Source organism: Symphalangus syndactylus, chromosome 4 (assembly GCF_028878055.3).
Source record: "Symphalangus syndactylus isolate Jambi chromosome 4, NHGRI_mSymSyn1-v2.1_pri, whole genome shotgun sequence".
Lineage (NCBI taxonomy): Eukaryota > Metazoa > Chordata > Mammalia > Primates > Hylobatidae > Symphalangus > Symphalangus syndactylus.
This window is the reverse complement of record NC_072426.2, coordinates 132,586,527-132,606,374: the sequence shown is the minus strand read 5'-3', so window position 1 is coordinate 132,606,374 and position 19,848 is coordinate 132,586,527. Positions and strand designations below refer to the sequence as shown.

The following is a 19,848-nucleotide window of genomic DNA, read 5'->3' as shown; positions in this document are numbered from 1 at the left end:
AATTTTTATCAACAAGACATTTGAATATTTTTATAGAAGAGCTAAGTGACAGAAAGGGGCAATCCCTGTACTTTAGTCAATTCAAATAAAATATTTATTTAGTAATTTAAAATAAAAATACTTAAAATTTTAAAACCTTTAGTAAAAATTATTTACTTGTGAAAGTACATAGAAACATAACTACTGAAACTCAGTAGCTGACACCCTTGGGGAACCTGAATCTAGTCAATCATGTATGTAACAGATGAGCCCTAACCCTCTCTGGCCACAGCTGGTTGGAACAGAGGAATACATCCGCCCCAACCCGGGCCAGTCAGATTGTATCCTGAGGAATCTAAAAACAAGACCAGCACTGCAGTCAAACAATGTAAACATTAGGGACATAAGGCCGTAAGTGAGTAGTCAGCACATACAAGCCAAAGACACAGGGAGAAAGGAATTAACAGCCTTACAGAGCAGGTAGCCAATCCACAGAAAATACAAAAATGAAAGGCCATATGGTCTTGAGAAGCAAAAAATGTCAATCAAAGTCCCTGGCTTTCCATTTCTAGTCCCATGTGGTCTTAATGAACTTTCTCTGCCTCTCTTTAGATGTTTATGAGACTGCCGCCATACTCTTTAAGTTAGTCCCCCCTTTATCTAAGCTATCTTGAGCTGATTTTATTCCCTGGGAGCAAATGTGCCCTCAACACAGCTGACATGATCATGTAACAAATACACATGTCATCAGCACGTTTTCTGTTCTTGCCCTTTGTTAAAGAGATTGGAAAAGTATATACAAAACAAAGGTATTTCTTAAAGATTCATGCATCAACACCCCAAAGTACTGTCTTGCTTTTGCATCAGCAGAAGAGGACACAGGAAGAGAAAAGAATTTTAGAACTCAATTCTGCAAAAGAATTTCAAGCTTCATGGATAATCTATTATAGAATGTCTATAGGATACCTGCTTCTTGGAAGAAACATGGATTCCTTGATGAACACGGAACCAGAAAGAAGGATATACCAGCAGGTCCCAATATCATCGGGGCTGAAAAGAAAAGGTAACAGAATCAGATTGTTACCTATAACAACAACAACAAAAAAATTAAAATATATAGCACGAAGTGCAGCACCCATATTACTTTTAAAATAATAAAGAATAGCATAAAACACATTCATAAAAATACCATTATTCAACTACTGAAATAGTTTTTACAAATTACTTTATATCCCTAAAATACACAAAATATATTAGTACATTTAAATGTTTCAAATGTTCTTTAGACCTATAGCACCTACCATTCTAAGTTTTTTTACTTTTTTTGAACATGAAATACTTTCACTTGCTTCATAAAATGAAAAAATACCCAGAGCTATCAGTGAAACTTACTATTTCTAATCATTTTCCCTGTCTAGCAAGTTCTCACATTTCTCCACTATTTCTTTGGTATTCTTTTAGAATTTCTTTATGTATACACACACAATAATGGACATATATTCTTATCCTTCCCACCATCTTTTTTCTTTGTTACAGAAAAGACAGCACACTCTACACAGTTCTTTTCTTTTGCGATAACTCTTAGAGATCTTTTCATCAAGATAGCTTTCTTGAGCATTCTTTTCACTGCTGTAGAGCATTCCTTTCCATTGTATGGATGTGCCATATTTGACTTAAGCAACCCCCTACTGATAGTCATTTCCCATTGTTTTCAATATTATACAATTATACAAAAACAAATAAAAACTGCAATAGTAATTTTGTACATACAGTAGGAGATGGAAGAAGGGCAACTGTCGGGTCTAGGAGCACATACATAGTAATCTTGTTAAGTATTGTCAAACTGTCCTCCACAGGTAGTTAGCGATTTATATGCCTACCTACTTCCCCACAACCTTACTAATATAGTTTGTTATAATTTAACAAATATTGACAAATTTTATGTGGAAGGCTTTTCTGGATGTTTAGGATATGTCAGGGAACAACAACAAAAAGATCCCTGCCCTCATGGAGATTACATTCAAGTCTCATAGAGAAGACATTTGAGCAAAGGAGGTGAGTTAGCCACGTGGATCCTGAAGGGAGCAGCATTCCAGGCAACAGGCAGGGAGGATCAGAAGTGTGAGTGCAAAGGCCATGGGCTGCCACCGCCTCGCAAGGTCAGGGTGACTTTAGTGCTTTTGGATGTTTTGCCAATCGGCTTGGTGAAAACGATATCTCAGTTTGTTTTTCATTTGTTTTTCTTATAAGACCATCTTTTTTAAGTTCATGAGTCGTTTCTATTTCTTTTTTGTAAAATTACTTCATAACTTTTAACTAAGTCTCTAATTAATTACTCTAAGTCTCTAATTAATTGTGAGGGTTTTTTTTTTTTTTGGCTGGGCATGGTGGCTCACACCTATAATCTCAGCACTTTGGGAGGCTGAGGCAGGTGGATCACCTGAGGTCAGGAGTTCAAGACCAGCCTGGCCAACATGGTGAAGCCCCGTCTCTACTAAAAATACAAAAAAATTAGCCAGCGTGGTGGCTCATGCCTGTAATCCCAGCTACTTGGGAGGCTGAGGCAGGAGAATCGCTTGAACCTGGGAGGCGGAAGGTGCAGTGAGCTGAGATTGTGCTACTGCACTCCAGCCTGGGTGACATGGCAAGAGACTGTCTCAAAAACAAAACAAAAAAAAATTGTGAGGTTTTCTTTTTCCTAGGGGTACTTCATAAAAATTGGCCTTCTGAAAACATGAGCTGTGAATATCTTTTCTCCCAGTTTGCTGCTTACCCTTGGACTTGGTTTGTGGTGCTCTCTACCATGAGTAAGTTATTTTATCATATATAGTCAATTGCATCAAATTTATTAGGGCATAAACTCAGCTACTATTAAAACAAAAATCTAAATATAGCAATGGCATAACATAACCAAGGAGGAAGTTCATTTCTCTCTCACACACAAAATAGTCTGAACACGGGAAGTCCAAGGCTGATAAGATGTTTCCACGATATTGGGAAGCCACACTTTCTATTTTGTGGTTCAGCTGTCCTCAACCCATGGCTTCCATCTCATATTCTAGGGTGACAGGTCCAAATCTCATCCACTACATCCACGCTTCAGCCAGTGGGAGGAGTAGAAACGAAGCACAGAGCACACCCCATTTCTTTCAAGAGTACATCATGGACGCTGCACACTATGCTCCTCTCAGATCCCCATGAACCATATGCACGTTGCAAGGGAGTCTTCAGCAATTTCTGCCAAGTCCTTGTTTTGTTTGGTTTCTGTATTGTGACATTAAAAAGTTTTTAGAAGACACTAAATTCTATTTACAACTGTGAATAATTACATTACTTAATAATGTCAATCACTATCGCCTAATCATTTTCACTGTGCTATCTGCTTCCAAAGTGAATCAGCAGTGGAACATCTTTCCCCCCAAGTCCATTCTTCACCAAATTCATGACTACTTAGCTCAACAGCAATGCCTCAAGAAAACATAAAGGAAAAGCATTGTCAAAGAGTTCAGTTTGAATGCAGAACCATAAAAATAAAAAGATTTCTCAAGTGAAAATGCAAAGTACTTCAAAGAGTAATTCATGTTTTTGTCTCCTCAGTTTTTAATCATTAGCTCTTGCAACCAGCAATCATTCGTCTGGTTTGTGAAAAAAACTTATTCGTCTTTATTAATATGACAGCATTATTCTCAAATTCTGAATTATGCCAAGTAAAACTGTTATTCCAGACTCAAAACTAGTTTAATAATTTTTAAATAACAAATGGTGAAACACTAAAACAGAAAGCGGGCAAAAAATACTCTGTAAACTTTTTAAAATCTGTTTTTACAATGTTCCGTTTATCACAAAAAAGGTTGGCCCAAGGAAATAAAATCTAGAAAAATAGGAAATTATGGTAGATCGCCACTTCCTAACTATGTGGCCTCGGGCAAGTTACTAGAGCCGCTGCAAGGATTAAATGAACAGTTCGTGATCATTAAATGCAAATAATTATTCAGTGACAACTAATAGAGTTAACATGTTAGAAAGTACAATAAATGACACCATGATCTAGATTATCTGTGACAGAGAGAAATAACAAACATTAGCTGGCTTTTCAATTATTTCATGTCTGTCAACTCTGAAGGCAAAAATAATATGGACAAATTAAGTACAAGGCTTACAAACTCAGCTCTCCTGGCACTGATAATAAAACACACTTGAAGTGAAAGGCAACCAATCTTCAAAGTCGGTAAAATACTGCGGCAGTGAATGCTCTAGCATTCTTAACAACCATCGATTAGCCTATATTTAGGGTTGACTCTTTATATCAGGAAATCCATGGGAAAGATTTGAGGATGTGAAGGTAAGTGGTAATCTCTACCACTTATTACAATTTTGTTTATCTGATAGGCTGTTTCTCTACATTCCCCAAAGAATCCAAAGTTAACTTGCAAAGTTGTATTTGCTTTAGTAGGCATTTGCAGAGAATGACCATTCAATCAACATTTATTAAATTCAGTAAGCATTTCCCACATGCCAGGCCACATATGATAAGCAAAATTTCTTTGAGTTATCTCTTCTAAGGATTCAGATTTTGGAAAAGTAAGTTAATTAAAAGTAAGAATACACAGTTAAGAAATGTAGGAATACAAAAAACAGTGAATCTTATTTTACAGATGTTCTGGAAATAGTTGTAAGGTAGAAAAACCCCTCTCCTCTACTCCTATCCATCCTCCATAGAATTCATGTTTAGTTCCTGTTATGAAAATTCCTTGCTGTGAGGTGTCAGCATCAAAATCTGTTTTATTTAGTCTTACTAGTCTAGAAAATTCCCCTTACTTTATTAGAAAGCACTGAACTAACCATGCTTACTCTTTTCACTTACAATCATGCCTCAGGCAGGCAGAGTTTCCGTGTGGGGTACAACGTGCTTCCCTTCAAGGTCTGCAAACACTTCCTTTCCACACTGTAGCTGTTACTGGAGGGTTTTTACATGTGTATGTAAAAATGGGAAAGTGACTTTTTTTAAGAAAAATGAAACTGAAATTATGAAAATAGTACTTAGTAGTAGCAGCAGTAAATTGTTCAGTACTTAAAGGATATGCAAATTGAGACCTCACTTCCAGGCAATGAAGCTGGTTAGGAGAAGACTGACAATAATAATAATAGTACAGACGGTGCCCAACTTCCAATGGTCTGACAAGCTTTTTCGTCTTTACGACACACTCAACTTCCAGTACCACACGATTCTGCTATTCATTTTCAGTAGAATATCCAATAAATTACATGAGGTACTCAACAGTTTGTTATAAAATAGGCTTTGTGTTAAAAGATCCTGCGCAGCCGGGCGCGGTGGCTCATGCCTGTAATCCCAGCACTTTGGAAGGCCGACACGGGTGGATCACGAGATCAGGAGATCAAGACCATCCTGGTTAACACGGTGAAACCCCGTCTCTACTAAAAATACAAAAAAAATTAGCCGGGCATGGTGGCGGTGCCAGTAGTCCCAGCTACTCGGGAGGCTGAGGCAGGAGAATGGCGTGAACCCGGGAGGCGGAGCTTGCAGTGAGGCCGAGATCGCACCACTGCACTCCAGCCTGGGCGACAGAGCAAGACTCCGTCTCAAAAAAAAAAAAATCCTGCCCAACTGTAGGCTAATGTAAGTGTTCTGAGCATGTTTATGGTAGCCTAAGTATATGTGTCGGTTCTCACACTGCTATAAAGAACTACCTGGGACTGGTAACTTGAGAAGAGGTTTAACTGGCTCACAGTTCCGCAGGCTGTACAGGAAGCATGACTGGGGAGATCTCAGGAAACTTACAATCATGGGGGAAGGCGAAGGGGAAGCAAATATGTCTTACCATGGCGGAGCAGAAAAGAGAGCAAAGAGGGAAGTGCTACACACGTTTAAACCACCAGATCTCATGAGCACTCATCCACTATCATGAGAACAGCACAGGGGAAATCTGCCCCCATGATCCAATCACCTCCCACCAGGTCCCTCCCGCAATGGGACAACAATTTGACATGAGATTTGGGTGGGGACATAGAGCCAAACCATATCATTAGGCTAAGCAATGATGTTCAGTAGGCTAGGTACATTAACTGCATTTTGACTCAGGACATTTTCAACATATAGTGGGTTTATTGGGATGTAACCACATTGTAAGACAAGAAGTAAGTGTAGTGGTAATAATAATAATAAATACCTAAGACTAACACTGAGATTCTATTCTATCCATTAGTTCTCACGCCCTGATGTGCAAATGAATCACCTAAGATGTTAATTTAAAATGTATGTATCCCACCCAATTCCCTGGTTTCTGATCATTAGACAGGAGATCCATCAAAGTGACTTTTAAACAAATATCCTGGATGTTTCTTACATATGGGGCTGGCCAACTCTGAAAAACTTTCAGAAAAATGGTCTCGATATGAAGTCCCAAGAGGAACAAACGGCAGGAAAAAAAAGTACAACTCTATTAATATCCATGCAACTAGGTACATGCATTGTATTAATCAGTGTTATTTTAATTTTTCCTCAAATATTTTTTTTTTAATTATGAGCAAAGGAGCCCCTTCAAGTGTTGCTGAAATGCCAAAGCTTAATCCTGAAAGAACCCTGACTGAGGATTTCCAAATAACCTGACAATACCAGTACTGGGCAAAAAAGAGAAATCTGAAGACTAAAGAGGTTCGTATAGGAAAGCAGTACTTGCGAGTCTCTCTCATCAGGGGAATTCATGCTTACAGAAGACCTAATCCTTCTTAGAATCTCAGAATTTGACCACAGGATCTTGGGCTAGGAACCACAATGGACAACTGATTTGATTTCAATACATCTCATCCTACAATGGACAAAACGGAAGTCACAAAAGCCCTGGTTTATAATGAGAAACTCTAAAAGGCTCCTGTTTCTATTTTTCATCAACAGGAAGGAAATTAACAAAGCCAAACAAAACCAAATACAGACCATTATAAAATGATTAGTTCACCTTCCAGTGTAAACAGATAGAAAGCCTCTGGGGCAATCAGAACAGTATGATCCCCGCTGAGCATTATCCCAAGTCTAAACGAACAATAATGGGCATGAGGGAAATACTTGATCTGACCCCCTCACCTCTCCTGCCTTGCTTCCTACTACCCCTCAACATAACCTGCTGCTCCTGACTGGCTGCTTTCCTTCTGTTCCTTCCAACTCTGCCATGCTGTTCAAGATGTTTACCTCTCTCTATCTACCCTCTACATCCCACTGTACCTTAAGAGATGGCTCAAAAACTACTACTTTAAGAAAATCTTCTCACTCACAGTTTTCCAAACTCTAAAATACTTAGCCCATCTAATTTCATTGTTTTATGTTTTTCTGAAATGATTTCTTATTCCTGAGCATCTTCTTCCAACTATAATGAACTTCCTTTCAAGGCAGGAACTGTGCATCATGCCTAGTAGAAGCTGGGAAACATTTCAGTGATCATTTGCTCAGGTAAATCGGATCAGATGACATCCTTCTGATGAACCCCATGGTTCTTCACAGGAGAAGGTCCAAACCCCCTGGCAGAGCCCATGAAGGAAGCAGGAAAAGGCTGTGCAAAGAGTGCAGGTTCTAGAGCACAGATTCCTTCTTCCACACTAGCCACGTGATCCTGGTAAAGTCAAATTCTGAGATTCTAGTTCCTCAACTGCAAAATGGAAGACATTGATGCCTTCTTCACAGAGCTCCTTTTATTTAATGAAAAATCTGTATGCAGTACCTTGCATGACGGGTACAAAAAATACTAGTTCTCTTCATCTCCTTTTCTCTCTTACGATCGTCTCTGAAAGGACCAACCTACAGCTTTGCTTTCTGCTCCCAACCCCAACATTCTTTATGCTGCAAACTTCATCCTGTTCAGCCACGCCACACATTTTTTTTCCACCTATGCCACAAAGGTTTTGAACAAACCTGCAGTCTAGCTTCTAAATAGTATATTTTATCTTGTAAATTTATTACTCATCCTTCTAGTTCCAGGTTAACTATCACCTCCTCTGAGAAGTGTTTTGGTATATTCCAAGGAAAGTGAGTCACTTTCTTCCAGCTTCCCAGTGCCCTGTGTACATGCTCACGTGAAGCAGGTGCCAGAGCGTCATAATTATTCACATTAGGAGTTTCTCCTCAATAGTTTTTAAACTACTCTAACTCTTAAGTACCCCCAATATATACACTATATAATGCTTGATTGGCACTCAAATATTTTCTTAATAAGTAAATTAATGAACTGAATAGACAGGAACCCAGGTAAGGTATTAAAGTGCTTGAAAGTCAAAGATGTAAACTTCAGTTTACCAGTAAATGGAAAAATGGAGCCAGGATCTAAGAGCCTCCTTGGCAATATCCTAGAGATCCACAAGGTGGCACTCTCTCCATGGGAAAGAGCTGTGTGTGCCGCTCCACATTCTCATTTAAGGAGGCGGCCAGTAAATGCAAGCGATTAAGTTGAAGTTGACAAGGGAACTGAAAGAACTTGATCTGACCCCCTCACCTCTCCCGCCTTGCTTCCTACTACCCCTCAACATAACCTGCTGCTCCTGACTGGCTGCTTTCCTTCTGTTCCTTCCAACTCTGCCATGCTGTTCAAGATGTTTACCTCTCTCTATCTACCCTCTATATCCCACTGTACCTTAAGAGATGGCTCAAAAACTACTACTTTAAGAAAATCTTCTCACTCACAGTTTTCCAAACTCTAAAATACTTAGCCCATCTAATTTCATTGTTTTATGTTTTTCTGAAATGATTTCTTATTCCTGAGCGTCTTCTTCCAACTACAATGAACTTCCTTTCAAGGCAGGAACTGTGCATCATGCAGTCTAGCTTCTAAATAGTATATTTTATCTTGTAAATTTATTACTCATCCTTCTAGTTCCAGGTTAACTATCACCTCCTCTGAGAAGTGTTTTGGTATATTCCAAGGAAAGTGAGTCACTTTCTTCCAGTCTCTATCGTAACCCTTTGCTACTACAGCTTAGTAGTCCAAAGAAAACTGATTAAATCAGCAAAGACAATTATTAGAGGGCAAGAAAATAACTGTGAAAATGCTACTTCATTCAGCTGTTAATACAATGTGAAAACTTAAGTGAGGCCCAGTCAGCCAAACAGGTTGCTCATGGAGGCCAGGCACAGTGGCTCACGCCTGTAATCCCAGCACTTTAGGAGGCAGAGGCAGGTGGATCGCCTGAGGTCAGGAGTTTGAGATCTACCTGGCCAACATGGTGAAACCCCGTCTCTACTAAAAATACAAAAATTAGCCAGGCATGGTGGCAGGTGCCTGTAGTCCCAACTACTCGGGAGGCTGAGGCAAGAAAATCTCCTCCCAGGAGGCAGAGGTTGCAGTGGGCCAAGATCGTGCCACTGCACTCCAGCCTGGGCAACAAGAGCAAAACTCCGCCAAAAAAACAAAGAAAGAAAGAAAAGCCAAGGGGGACTGACAAGGAGAGAGAAGAGAGTTGAAACAAAACAGAGTGGCAGGCGTTGCGGAAGTGGCTGTGGGCAAGGGATGCTGATCCTAGAAGACCATCGGCTCAAAACAAGACTCCCAACAGCCACAAACATGGCCATCTAAGTTTTGGGGGGTTTTCAGGAGTGGAGGAGCAATAAACAGAAACAGAAAGAATGGTGCCCATGCAAAATCTAAGCAAACTGGAACTAGAAGTCAGTGCTTTCCTAGATGATCCTGACAAAATATGCAACAAGGAGGGTGTATGGGCTACAAGAAGAGACTCCTCCCACTTTAGCAGAGCAAGTGCAATATGGCCAAGCCTGAAGCGGCCCAGGGGAGTGAGGAAGCTCCTCTGAATGCTTCATATGGGCAGCATTAACATGGTCATTAAAACAGAGAAGCAAAAAGATGGCGATTGCTTTGTGAGTAAGAATAGGCAAAATGTCCAGAAATAGTGGCTGAGCTGAGCACACGACACAGCTATCTGAGACAGGTTCGGCACAACTGAGAACCACATATAGCATCAGATACCAATTTCAGTGCTATTTTAGAAAGGTCACTTTATACTATCCAGGATGTAATACCACACAGTATCACATTCAAAGGACAAAGCTGTTGGCATCTCGAGAAAAGGAGACAGGAATCATTACCGAGGGCTACTGATCCCCTGCCTATAAAACAAGAAAGTGAAATAAAATGAAGACTAACAAAGGTTCCAATAACTATGTGGGGACCACAAGGAACTCCAGAGGGCCAGCCACCTGTGACCAAAAAATAGAAAAACATCTTTATTTTCCTGTATCTGCTGTCTCACCAACACCCTCCAACCAAAAGACAAAGGGACAATTTCCCAAGCTTCTCCCTCTTCACAACCTATCATCACATTCTCCCAAGTCTCTATCGTAACCCTTTGCTACAGTTCAGGGTCCCGTTTTTGCTCACCTACACTGCTGTTATTACAGACTTCTGGCCAGCTTAGACTTGAGCTCTCAAATATACGATTATGCCAAAAAACCACAGTGAAAATTACTTATTTACAACAAATTATCCTCTATCCTTTTATAGGCGTCCGGCAGACAGCTGAGATCAGAGGTTTTCAATGTCAAGAGCCCTTGGGATTTCAAGGCATCCAAACCTCTTTCAACCATAACAGCTACTGTTGTTGGGTTGAACAGGATTTTCTATGAACAAAGTGTTCTACGGCTTCAAAAAAATAAGTTCTAACAATGGCCACCTTCCAATAGACAGATGGCTTTCCAGATACACAATAATTTTAATCTTTTTCACAAATACATTACATCATTTCTGTTACTGTATTTATTACAGTTTAAAAATTTGTATATTTTTACTCCTCTGATGGAGCTCTGAGTTATAAGCTGATAAAGTCTTCATTATTTATTTTTGTACAGCCAAATGGCACAAAGCAAGCTCACTAGATAAACTAATGCAACACAGCACAGTAAACAACCCTAACAATGATATCAAGCCAAAAGAAATATAAAGTGCATGTACTAAAACATGAAGTACACGCCAAATTTTAGAAGGAGCCCTAACAAGAGTTAAGGGCTTTGGTATTTATATTTTCCACTGTTGGAATACTGATATTTTATTATAAAATTATATTATTCATAATACTGAGTTATATGTAAATATATCAATTATGTGTAAATTCCCACAATAAGAAAACAAATGACATTTTTAAAGTAGAGGGTAATTTTTATTCTATTTCTTAAAAGTTCTAAATTGTGAGGAAATTACTTCATTTATAATTAAAAACTCTGAAGAAAGAAAACACCATTTTAAGATTTTCAAAAAAAATCCTCATTTTCCAAACAATAGCAATTCATTTACAAGGAATTGCAACCAACAAAACAGGAAAAGTCGGTAAGATCAATAAGAACTCTGAAAACTGATGAAAATATTAAAGACATTTCATCTTTATACTGAAAATACAGGGGACACAGCAGATATCCTTTTTTTTTTAACTAGCAAACAATGTAAACTACTAAAGAACCAATAAAGCCAGATATTCTATAGGCTCATTAATGTTATCATTTTTTTCATTTTTTTTTATTATTGTTTTTGAGACAGTCTCACTGTCGCCCAGGCCAGAGTGCAGTGGTGCACTCTTGGCTCACTGCAACCTCCGCCTCCCAGGCTCAAGTGACCTTCCCACCTCAGCCTCCTGAGTAGTGCTGGGACCACAGAGGTGCGACACCGCACTGGCTAATTTTTGTATTTTTTTAGAGATGGGGTCGTGCCATTTTGTCCAGGCTGGTCTCGAACTCCTGGGCTCAAGCGATCCACCCACCTCAGCCTCCCAACGTGCTGGGATTACAGGCATGAGCCACTGTGCCTGGCACAATCTTAAATTTATGAAATTCATTTTTAACATGAAAAGAAGGAGTGAAACACTGGGAGTTATGAAGCTATTCAATAAATGATAAATGAAAAGAAAAACACCAATACAAACTATATATAGAGAGAGAGAGATTACATCAAATCGATGAGTCAGCTATACTGAGGGTAAATAAATAGATCCAAGGGCTCAAGGAACAATTTATCACATTTAAAAGAATCTGAAATTTTGACTCTTTTGGAAACTACTAATGGGTTACAAAATTAATTTACAAATGTGTCTTGTAGATTCATATGCTGCAATTTTATCTTCACAAGAAACCTATTCCTCACCTGGAGTCACCTGGGTCTCAGAAAAATTAAAGGTAGCTTATACACACCCAGAGATAGCGTCAAATTCGAAGCTAAATCTGCCTAACTTCACTATAGGAGTCCCAACAGCAAGAAACTGCGACAACACTGCAAAACACTTGACAGCACCACTACCCCTCACATCAGAAAGGATATAAAAAGCAAGCTGTATTTTTCTCCTATACCTTACCCTAAACAGGTTTTTATTCACTAAGCAGTTTCACAGAAAATTGATACAAAGAATCCAACACCTGATGATGTGTAATCAGCCATTTTATTAGGAAGTGAGACCATAATGAAGGTCTTTACAGATCAAAGGAGTTCCTTCTTTTGAATAGAGAATTGAAAAAAAATAACCATCGGGAACAGACTAAATGCAAATTTCCATGGTAGGCATGAGAAGGCAAACTTGAAACATAAACCTAGTCCCTACTCTCGTGAAGATTACGGTTTAATTGTATTTTTAACAATGTTTTTATTTAAATACTCTTCAACATAAAAATAAAACATTTTCATTTTAAAATAGTAATATAAAAATATCATTGTCAAGAAGCCTTAAAGGATCTCCATATGTACATAAAACAGTCCTTCGTAAGTATCTGTGTGGGCATGGGTGTGCATGTGCTTGAATTCTCATACTTACATACAGGCGAGGTGGTTGAGCACCCGTGTCCTACAATTCCATGCAAAAGCTAAGTCTTTAAAGATGCCATTTTTTTCAAATAAATTAAAACCTTTGGTTTCACTTTTTTTTTTTTTTTTTTTTTTTGAGACAGGGTCTCAGTCACCCAGGTGTGATCTCAGCTCACTGCAAACCCTGCTGCTAGGGCTCAAGCAATTCTCGTGGCTCAGCCTCCCAAGCAGCTGGGATTACAGGCTCATGCCACCACGCCAGGCTAATTTTTGTATTTTTAGTAGAGACGGGGTTTCGCCATGTTGCCCAGGCTGGTCTCGAACTCCTGGCCTCAAGTGATCCACCTTCCTCGGCCTCCCAAAGTGCTGGGATTACAGGTGTGAGCCACTGCATCCAGCCACCATTTTCTTTAGGTACACACATAAGCATAATAAAATTAGGACAGAAAAATACTTCAAAATGATGGTTATATCTTGCTGGGTAAAAAGAGAAGAGGTCAGGTGCAGTGGCTCACGCCTGTAATCCCAGCACTTTGGGAGGCCAAGGTGGGTGGATCACTTGAGGTCAGGAGTTTGAGACCAGCCTGGCCAATATGGTAAAACCCCAGCTCTACTAAAACTACAAAAATTAGCCGGGCGTGGTGGCACATGCCTGTAATCCCAGCTACTTGGGAGGCTGAGGCACGAGAATGGCTTAAACCAGCGAGGTGGAGGTTGCAGTGAGCTGCACAGTGAGTGCCACTGCACTCCAGCCTGGGTAACAGAGCTAGACTGTCTCAAGAAAAAAACAGTAAGAAGAAAGAAAGAAAAAGAGAGAGAGAAAGAGAGAGAGGAAGGAAGGAAGGAAGCAAGGAGGGAGGGAGGAAGGAAAGAAAGAAAAAGAAAGAAGGAAGGAAGGAGGGAGGGAGGGAAGGAAGGAAGGAAGGAAGGAAGGAAGGAAGGAAGGAAGGAAGGAAGGAAAGAAAAGAAAGAGAAAGAAAGAAAGAGAAAGAAAGAAAGAAAGAAAGAAAGAAAGAAAGAAAGAAAGAAGGAAAGAAGGAAAGAAAGAAAGAAAGAAAGAAAGAAAGAAAGAAAGAAAGAAAGAAAGAAAGAAAGAAAGAAAGAAAGAAAGAAAGAAAGAAAGAAAGAATCGCAGTATTTTGCTTCCTGGGGTAGGGGGCTATAAAAATGATCTAAGTAGTAGATTAGTGCTTTTGTAATAATTTTAAAACAATTTACTATGATGTAAAGTAAAATAAAATCTTGGTCACATCAGGAAGGAAAAAAATAGTGTAATAATTGGATATGAGTAAGAGAGGCAAAGGAGAAACTTCAGCATGGAAGGCATCGTGGCACACTTAGGGTCAGGCTTACGGTCTCAGAAACGCAGCAGGAAGAAGAGGCTGAAGATAAAAACGAGAACAGAAATAACTCCATCATACAGGCAAAACGACATCCCTTCCTCCTAGAGACAGGAGTGGGACAAGAGGTAAATGCAGATACAGATAAATTAGGGTGTTTGAGACCAGAAAGCAAACTAGAGGCAGAGTTACCTGGAGGAGATGTGGGAGAAAAGAAAGGGGACTGCGATGGATGAGCAGCCTCACAGAGCAATGGGAATAGCTGCTGTGAAAACAGAAAGCCAAGTCAACAACTGCAAAGACTGCTAAAAGCAACAAGAGCTCATCTAAGCCTTGCAGTTCTAAATTGCACATTTACAGACTTAAATGAAAATGCTTTAAAAGACCCAATAGGCCTCAATGTAGCTCTTTTATGGAGAACAATTTCCTCTCCTGGAATAGAGAGAGATAAACTCCTTACAAAGTGCTATGAAAACTCTTTTGGAAACCAAAGCAGTCAGTCACATGGATGTGGAAAACAGGCAATGAGGTGCACAGTTACACTTATTTATAGTGTGGGTGTGTGTGTGTGTGGACACAAACTTTTGCAATGGTTGAATTTCTGATCCAAAGGTTTTGAGCACGTTAAATGTAATTATATATTAAACGGTATTTCCGTTTCACTTCACTATTTGTGAAGATGGCTGGCCATTAAGAAAAAACTAAAGCAGATCAGTTTCCATGGTGTACTATGAGACAGCCCCAGGTTCAAAGAATTTTTCCAGAGAACAAATTCCCAACTTCTTATTGGCAATATGCTGCAACTTTTACTATGATTTATCCAGTGTTTTTACATATATGTTTCTCACTTAAGATTAAATTGTTAAATAAATACAAATATAAGTTAAGGTCCCTCTGGTGAGGAATTCGTATTATCCGCCTCAGTATTCCCACAAAACAGCACAATACCTAACAGGGCAGATAATAAAGGCAAGGAAGGCAGAAATTACCTGATAGGCTTTTCCATTCTGTAAAGTTGAGCTAATTTTCTCTAACTTTCTAATGCAAACCAATACAATTTGATTCCAAATGGGCAACTCTAAATTTTAAAAATGCAGTCTTTTCAAATCACAATGTTCCCCCAACTCAATATAATTTAAAATGGCGTTTTTGTCATCTTGGTCATTCATGTTAAAACAATAACACCATCAGAGCTAGAGCATCACTATCGTAATTCCTTCCTGACAAACATTTAAAGCAACTAAAAAATTGGAAGACCAAAATGTCAATTATCAAACAGTGATGAGAATGACAATGATGCTGGCACTAACGTGCTTGTGCACTTATTCTGAACATGCTGCTCTGAACACTCTGTACAGGTTACTGTATCTCATCCTCATGCCAACCCTGATGGGTAGGAACTATTATTATCGGTTCCACATTATAGGTGAGAAAAACGAGGTACAGGGGTGGATCAAAAGAGTATTATATTTACCTGGCAAAATTATTGAAACCATAGACTTAGAAGGCACCAGCACATAAACATAATAAAATGACTACTCTACTCATCTCTTGGTCATAAAACCAAAGTGTGAAAGACTTTGATATTTCTGACTACACTGTGTTCTTCAAGCTCAAGGAAGAACAAGAACAAACAAGTCATTTCCCCAAAAGGTAATAACAACAGGTCCGAAAAAGAGGAGTACTATTATTAAGTTTATCACAAATTTATATATATATATATATATATATATACACAAATACAATAATTTTTAATTTTCAAAACCGAACTCACACAAATTAAGAGCAGAAACATGTCTAAGGATCACGGAAGAAAATAATTCAACTACAATTCATCACAAGATTGGCCAAACGCTAGAAATCTGATTATGTGAATTTACAATTAGTCTCTGAATTTTGGGTCTTATGAAATCATGATTTCATATCCAAAGACTTTTCATCACTTACTAACACTGTTGCCTACTTCTAACTAGTCAAATATGGGCAGGTGCTACAATCAACTCTACAGAGTGGAATGCATTCAGATTTAAGATTACCTAAAATATGGCTTTGCATTATCAACACAGCTCACATGCACTGTCCAGACCTCTAAGCCTACTTAAAAAAAAAAAAAAAAAAAAAAAAGGTATGTTTGAAGACACTAATCTACCTTCGATTTAAATAAGTAATCAATAACAATTGTTAGGCAGTCATAACGTAGCATGAGCTGCTGGTGGGTTTCAGTTGTCACTTTAGGAGAACAGGTTGGGGCAGGGAGAGAGCGTGTGTCTACCCCAGCACGTACACAAGCATAATTTTATGGTGACAAGGCATGAAAAGGGCCAGAAAATGCTGGTGACTAGGATAAGAGCTATGGCTGCAGAATCACAATGTCTGGGCTCAAATCTTTGTCCCACGTTAGGCAGTGGGAGCTTGGGCAAGTTCTTTATCGTCTCAAAGCTTCAGTTTGTCCAGCTGGGATAATGATAACAAGTACCTCACAAGATACCCACGAAGAATAAGTAAATGAATGCATATAAATCACTTATTAGAGGACATGGGACATAGGAAGTGCTTGTTAAATGTCAGCTATCACACCTCATCATCATCGATACTATCCAAACCATGTTTCAGGGGAAGACAAAATATTAGAAAGTTGATGCTTACTGCCACTAGACTGCTTTGATAAATGCCAATAATAGAATTCAAATATCTCTATCCCTGTTATTTGTATACTCATTCCACTGATAACTTTTTATTGCTCCCAAAATAACACTTTATTAACATCTTCATTTCTTCTGGAATAAGTATGTTAAGAGCACTTGCCTCTTGTTAATTTTCTCATTATCAAATACGTCTTGATTACTTACGACTCTGTATTTGGTGTAGGTTCTTTTAAGCTTGAGATGGATATTTATGATTGTCTGCTGAACAGGTCCTAGATGTCATAGTTTCATATGTTACAACCTCAGAATCATCCTAGATTCTATCTACCTGTATCCTTCTAAAATCCATCATCCCTGACTCCTCCCTTCCCTCAGTCTTTGCCTCAGTTCAAGTACTTACCACCTCAGATGGCTGTAACTGTCTCCTTACTGATCTCTTTGTCCAGACACTCAATCTAACTCACCCTTCATATTTTCATACAACCACAGGTATTACCTTTGAGGGAACAGGTAGACAGGGTGTGTTGGGAGACATGTGATCACATCATTTTGCTGCATGAAAACCAGCCTCCAAGCTACTATTAAGAGAGGCTTAAAGAAAATCAACAATCACAATGAATAAACTTTAGATTTTGATTCAAATGAATAAGCTGTAAAAAAAAAATTGAGACAAAAACTTTGAATATTTTCATGATATTAAAGAGTTATTTTTAAAGACTTGATAATCTTGTGTTTAAGGTTTTTTATAGTCACTATCTTTTAGAGATACGTATCATAATAATTATGGATGAACTGTGCTGTCTGGGATTTACTTCAAAATCATCCAGTTGGAGCTGGAAGGAGAGATTAAGAAATGAAAACACAATTGGCCATGGGTTTGCCATGTTGGGCGATGAGTATTTGGGGGTCTGTGATACCACTGTGTCAAATATTGTGTCTGTAATTTTCCATAACATGTTATTTAGGAGGGGAAAAAAATCTCCTGAAGAACCCAGGACCTGAACTGCCTGAAGGATCCAGGTCGTTTTCTGAACAACACGTTTTTGACCAAGTATGACTGCAGACTGCGTCTTCTCTTGACTTACCACCCTGACCCACACCACAGGCCAGTCACACTAAGCTTGCCATGATGTTCAAAACATCAGGCCGGGCCCCATCACCTCTCTGCATCCCAACACATACTGTTCCTTCTGCCTAAGAAGTCTCTGCAGCCCCCTGGACACACCTTTGAGACCTGGTTCCACAGCCCCTTTGCTGAGGCTCTCCTCACTTCCTTCAGGCGCTCCCTTGAGCTTCTTCCACCCTTGGAACATAGCTACATTCCCACAATTATTTTGCTTTGTTTGTTTCTGTTGTTGTTGTTTTCCTTGTATTCTATTTCTACCTCCCTCAACAGACTATGAACTCCTTAAGGGCAGAAGCTGGGACTTATTTATTTGAATAAATATTCCCTATAATAAGTCTAGAAGGTAGTAATTTTTAAATAAGTGCTTTGAAAACCAGTCAACAGAACAACAGTCATGGCAAACATTACTTAAACAAAATGTCTAGTAAATCATAATTTACGTTAATATGCCAATATTTATCTACTATATATTCTTTAAGAATAGGCTGTCTTTTCTTAAGCAATATGTTGCACATCTTGAAAGGAATATTAATATTATCTAAAGATGAAATTACACCCAAAGACATGGGGGCGGCTTATTTTCCTGTTTCTGAAAGAAGTATAAACTAAAATACCGCCTTTATGCTATCTTCACATTGCATCTGGTGTGGCTGTGGGAATATGTTTTGTTCCGTTAGAAAAACTGTATACTATTTCTTATTTCATAATAAAAATGTCAAATACTCTACAATATGAAATAGTATCTTTGACCCACATGTGAGATACAAACATAGACACAAATGTGAACTTATGAGGAAAGAACTGTAAACTTTTATTTTATGACAGGAAACAGATAAAATGTTTCCCATTTCTCAACTAAGAAAAATAAGTTAGTGCTGACTTAGCCAGCTGTTACTAATATTTGATACTTTAAGAAAATTTAGTCACTGGATTAGATACATTGTACAAACAAAAAGGAAACACCTACTAGTATAAAACTTCATTTGCTTCGTGTCTCTCATATCTCACAGTTTCACACATTAACCTGTAAAAGAGATAAAAACATGAGTTCAACATCTGTCACTAAAAAACAGACTGGAATTTTAAACCCTTAAATGAGACATATAGTCTAGAAAGTTCATTATTTTATATGGTTTGTCACAATCATTTATTAGCCTCAAGATGAATATTTTTAATACCTGGGATAACAAAATTACATTACATTAAATCTGGTAAAAGTATGCTAGAAAAGAAAATATCTAATAAGATGTCAACTTCACCATGTTTATTTTATGGGGGAGAACATTGTGTATATTTTCTATTTTGTAAATAGCATGTGGACAAATTAATGTTCCCCAAGATAAATAAAAACTGAGAAGGAGCCTAAAGTTTAAAAGGAAAACCTATTGATTTTAAAAGTGATAACATCATTCACGGCTCAACAAGAATGTTACTCAACAATATGGAATTTCAGATAAAAGTAGGCTCTAAGGCTCTAATTAACTTGATATTTTTATGACCACTGACTAACTGGAGGCTTTAGAACTTTAAAGATTTGTTACTTCAGCTGATTCATCCCAGAGTTTTTGAAAAAATTACGAAATTATAAAAATTATGAAAAATATGAATACTTTTTAAATATTCAAAATTACCCTGAGAATAGCATCTTCAAGAAGCATCCTATTATATTAAGTCAATTACATTTTTCCCAAAATACAGAAATGCAAATCAGAGAATTACTATTCCATCTTATGAAGGAACGAGAAATAGAAAAAGCTGGCTATTAAAAGTGTTTATTTCAACAGCACCTCCATTTTGGTCAATTGGGCTACCATTCTCCAACCTGTGAAATACTAGAATCAACCCACATCCATCTTTCTTTCCTTGGTTTGCTAAATCAAAGAAACAGCTCTCTGGGGTACTTTTTTTCCTTGTTCTTCGCATTCCCACCACCATACTTTAGAGGTCCTTAACCTCAATCCCTT

General features: G+C 38.3%; 1 protein-coding gene and 1 long non-coding RNA gene across 11 annotated transcripts in view; one reads left to right on the top strand and one right to left on the bottom strand.

The window, feature by feature from the left end:
* The window catches only part of RAPGEF2 (Rap guanine nucleotide exchange factor 2), a 256,394-nt gene that overhangs the window by 146,993 nt on the left and 89,553 nt on the right, over positions 1 to 19,848 (bottom strand). For all 10 annotated transcript variants that reach the window (XM_055276266.1, XM_055276268.1, XM_055276262.2 and 7 more), the window contains exons 3-4: positions 18,852 to 18,908; positions 946 to 1,029 (exon numbers count right to left, since the gene is read on the bottom strand). In XM_055276266.1, the coding sequence (XP_055132241.1) occupies positions 946 to 1,029; positions 18,852 to 18,908 (141 nt within the window). The remainder of the gene's footprint in view (positions 1 to 945; positions 1,030 to 18,851; positions 18,909 to 19,848) is intronic.
* LOC129481190 (uncharacterized) overlaps positions 945 to 19,848 on the top strand; it is a 35,908-nt gene continuing 17,004 nt past the window's right edge. Inside the window, exon 1 of the long non-coding RNA XR_008657282.2 lies at positions 945 to 1,042. This is a non-coding gene — a long non-coding RNA (uncharacterized lncRNA). The remainder of the gene's footprint in view (positions 1,043 to 19,848) is intronic.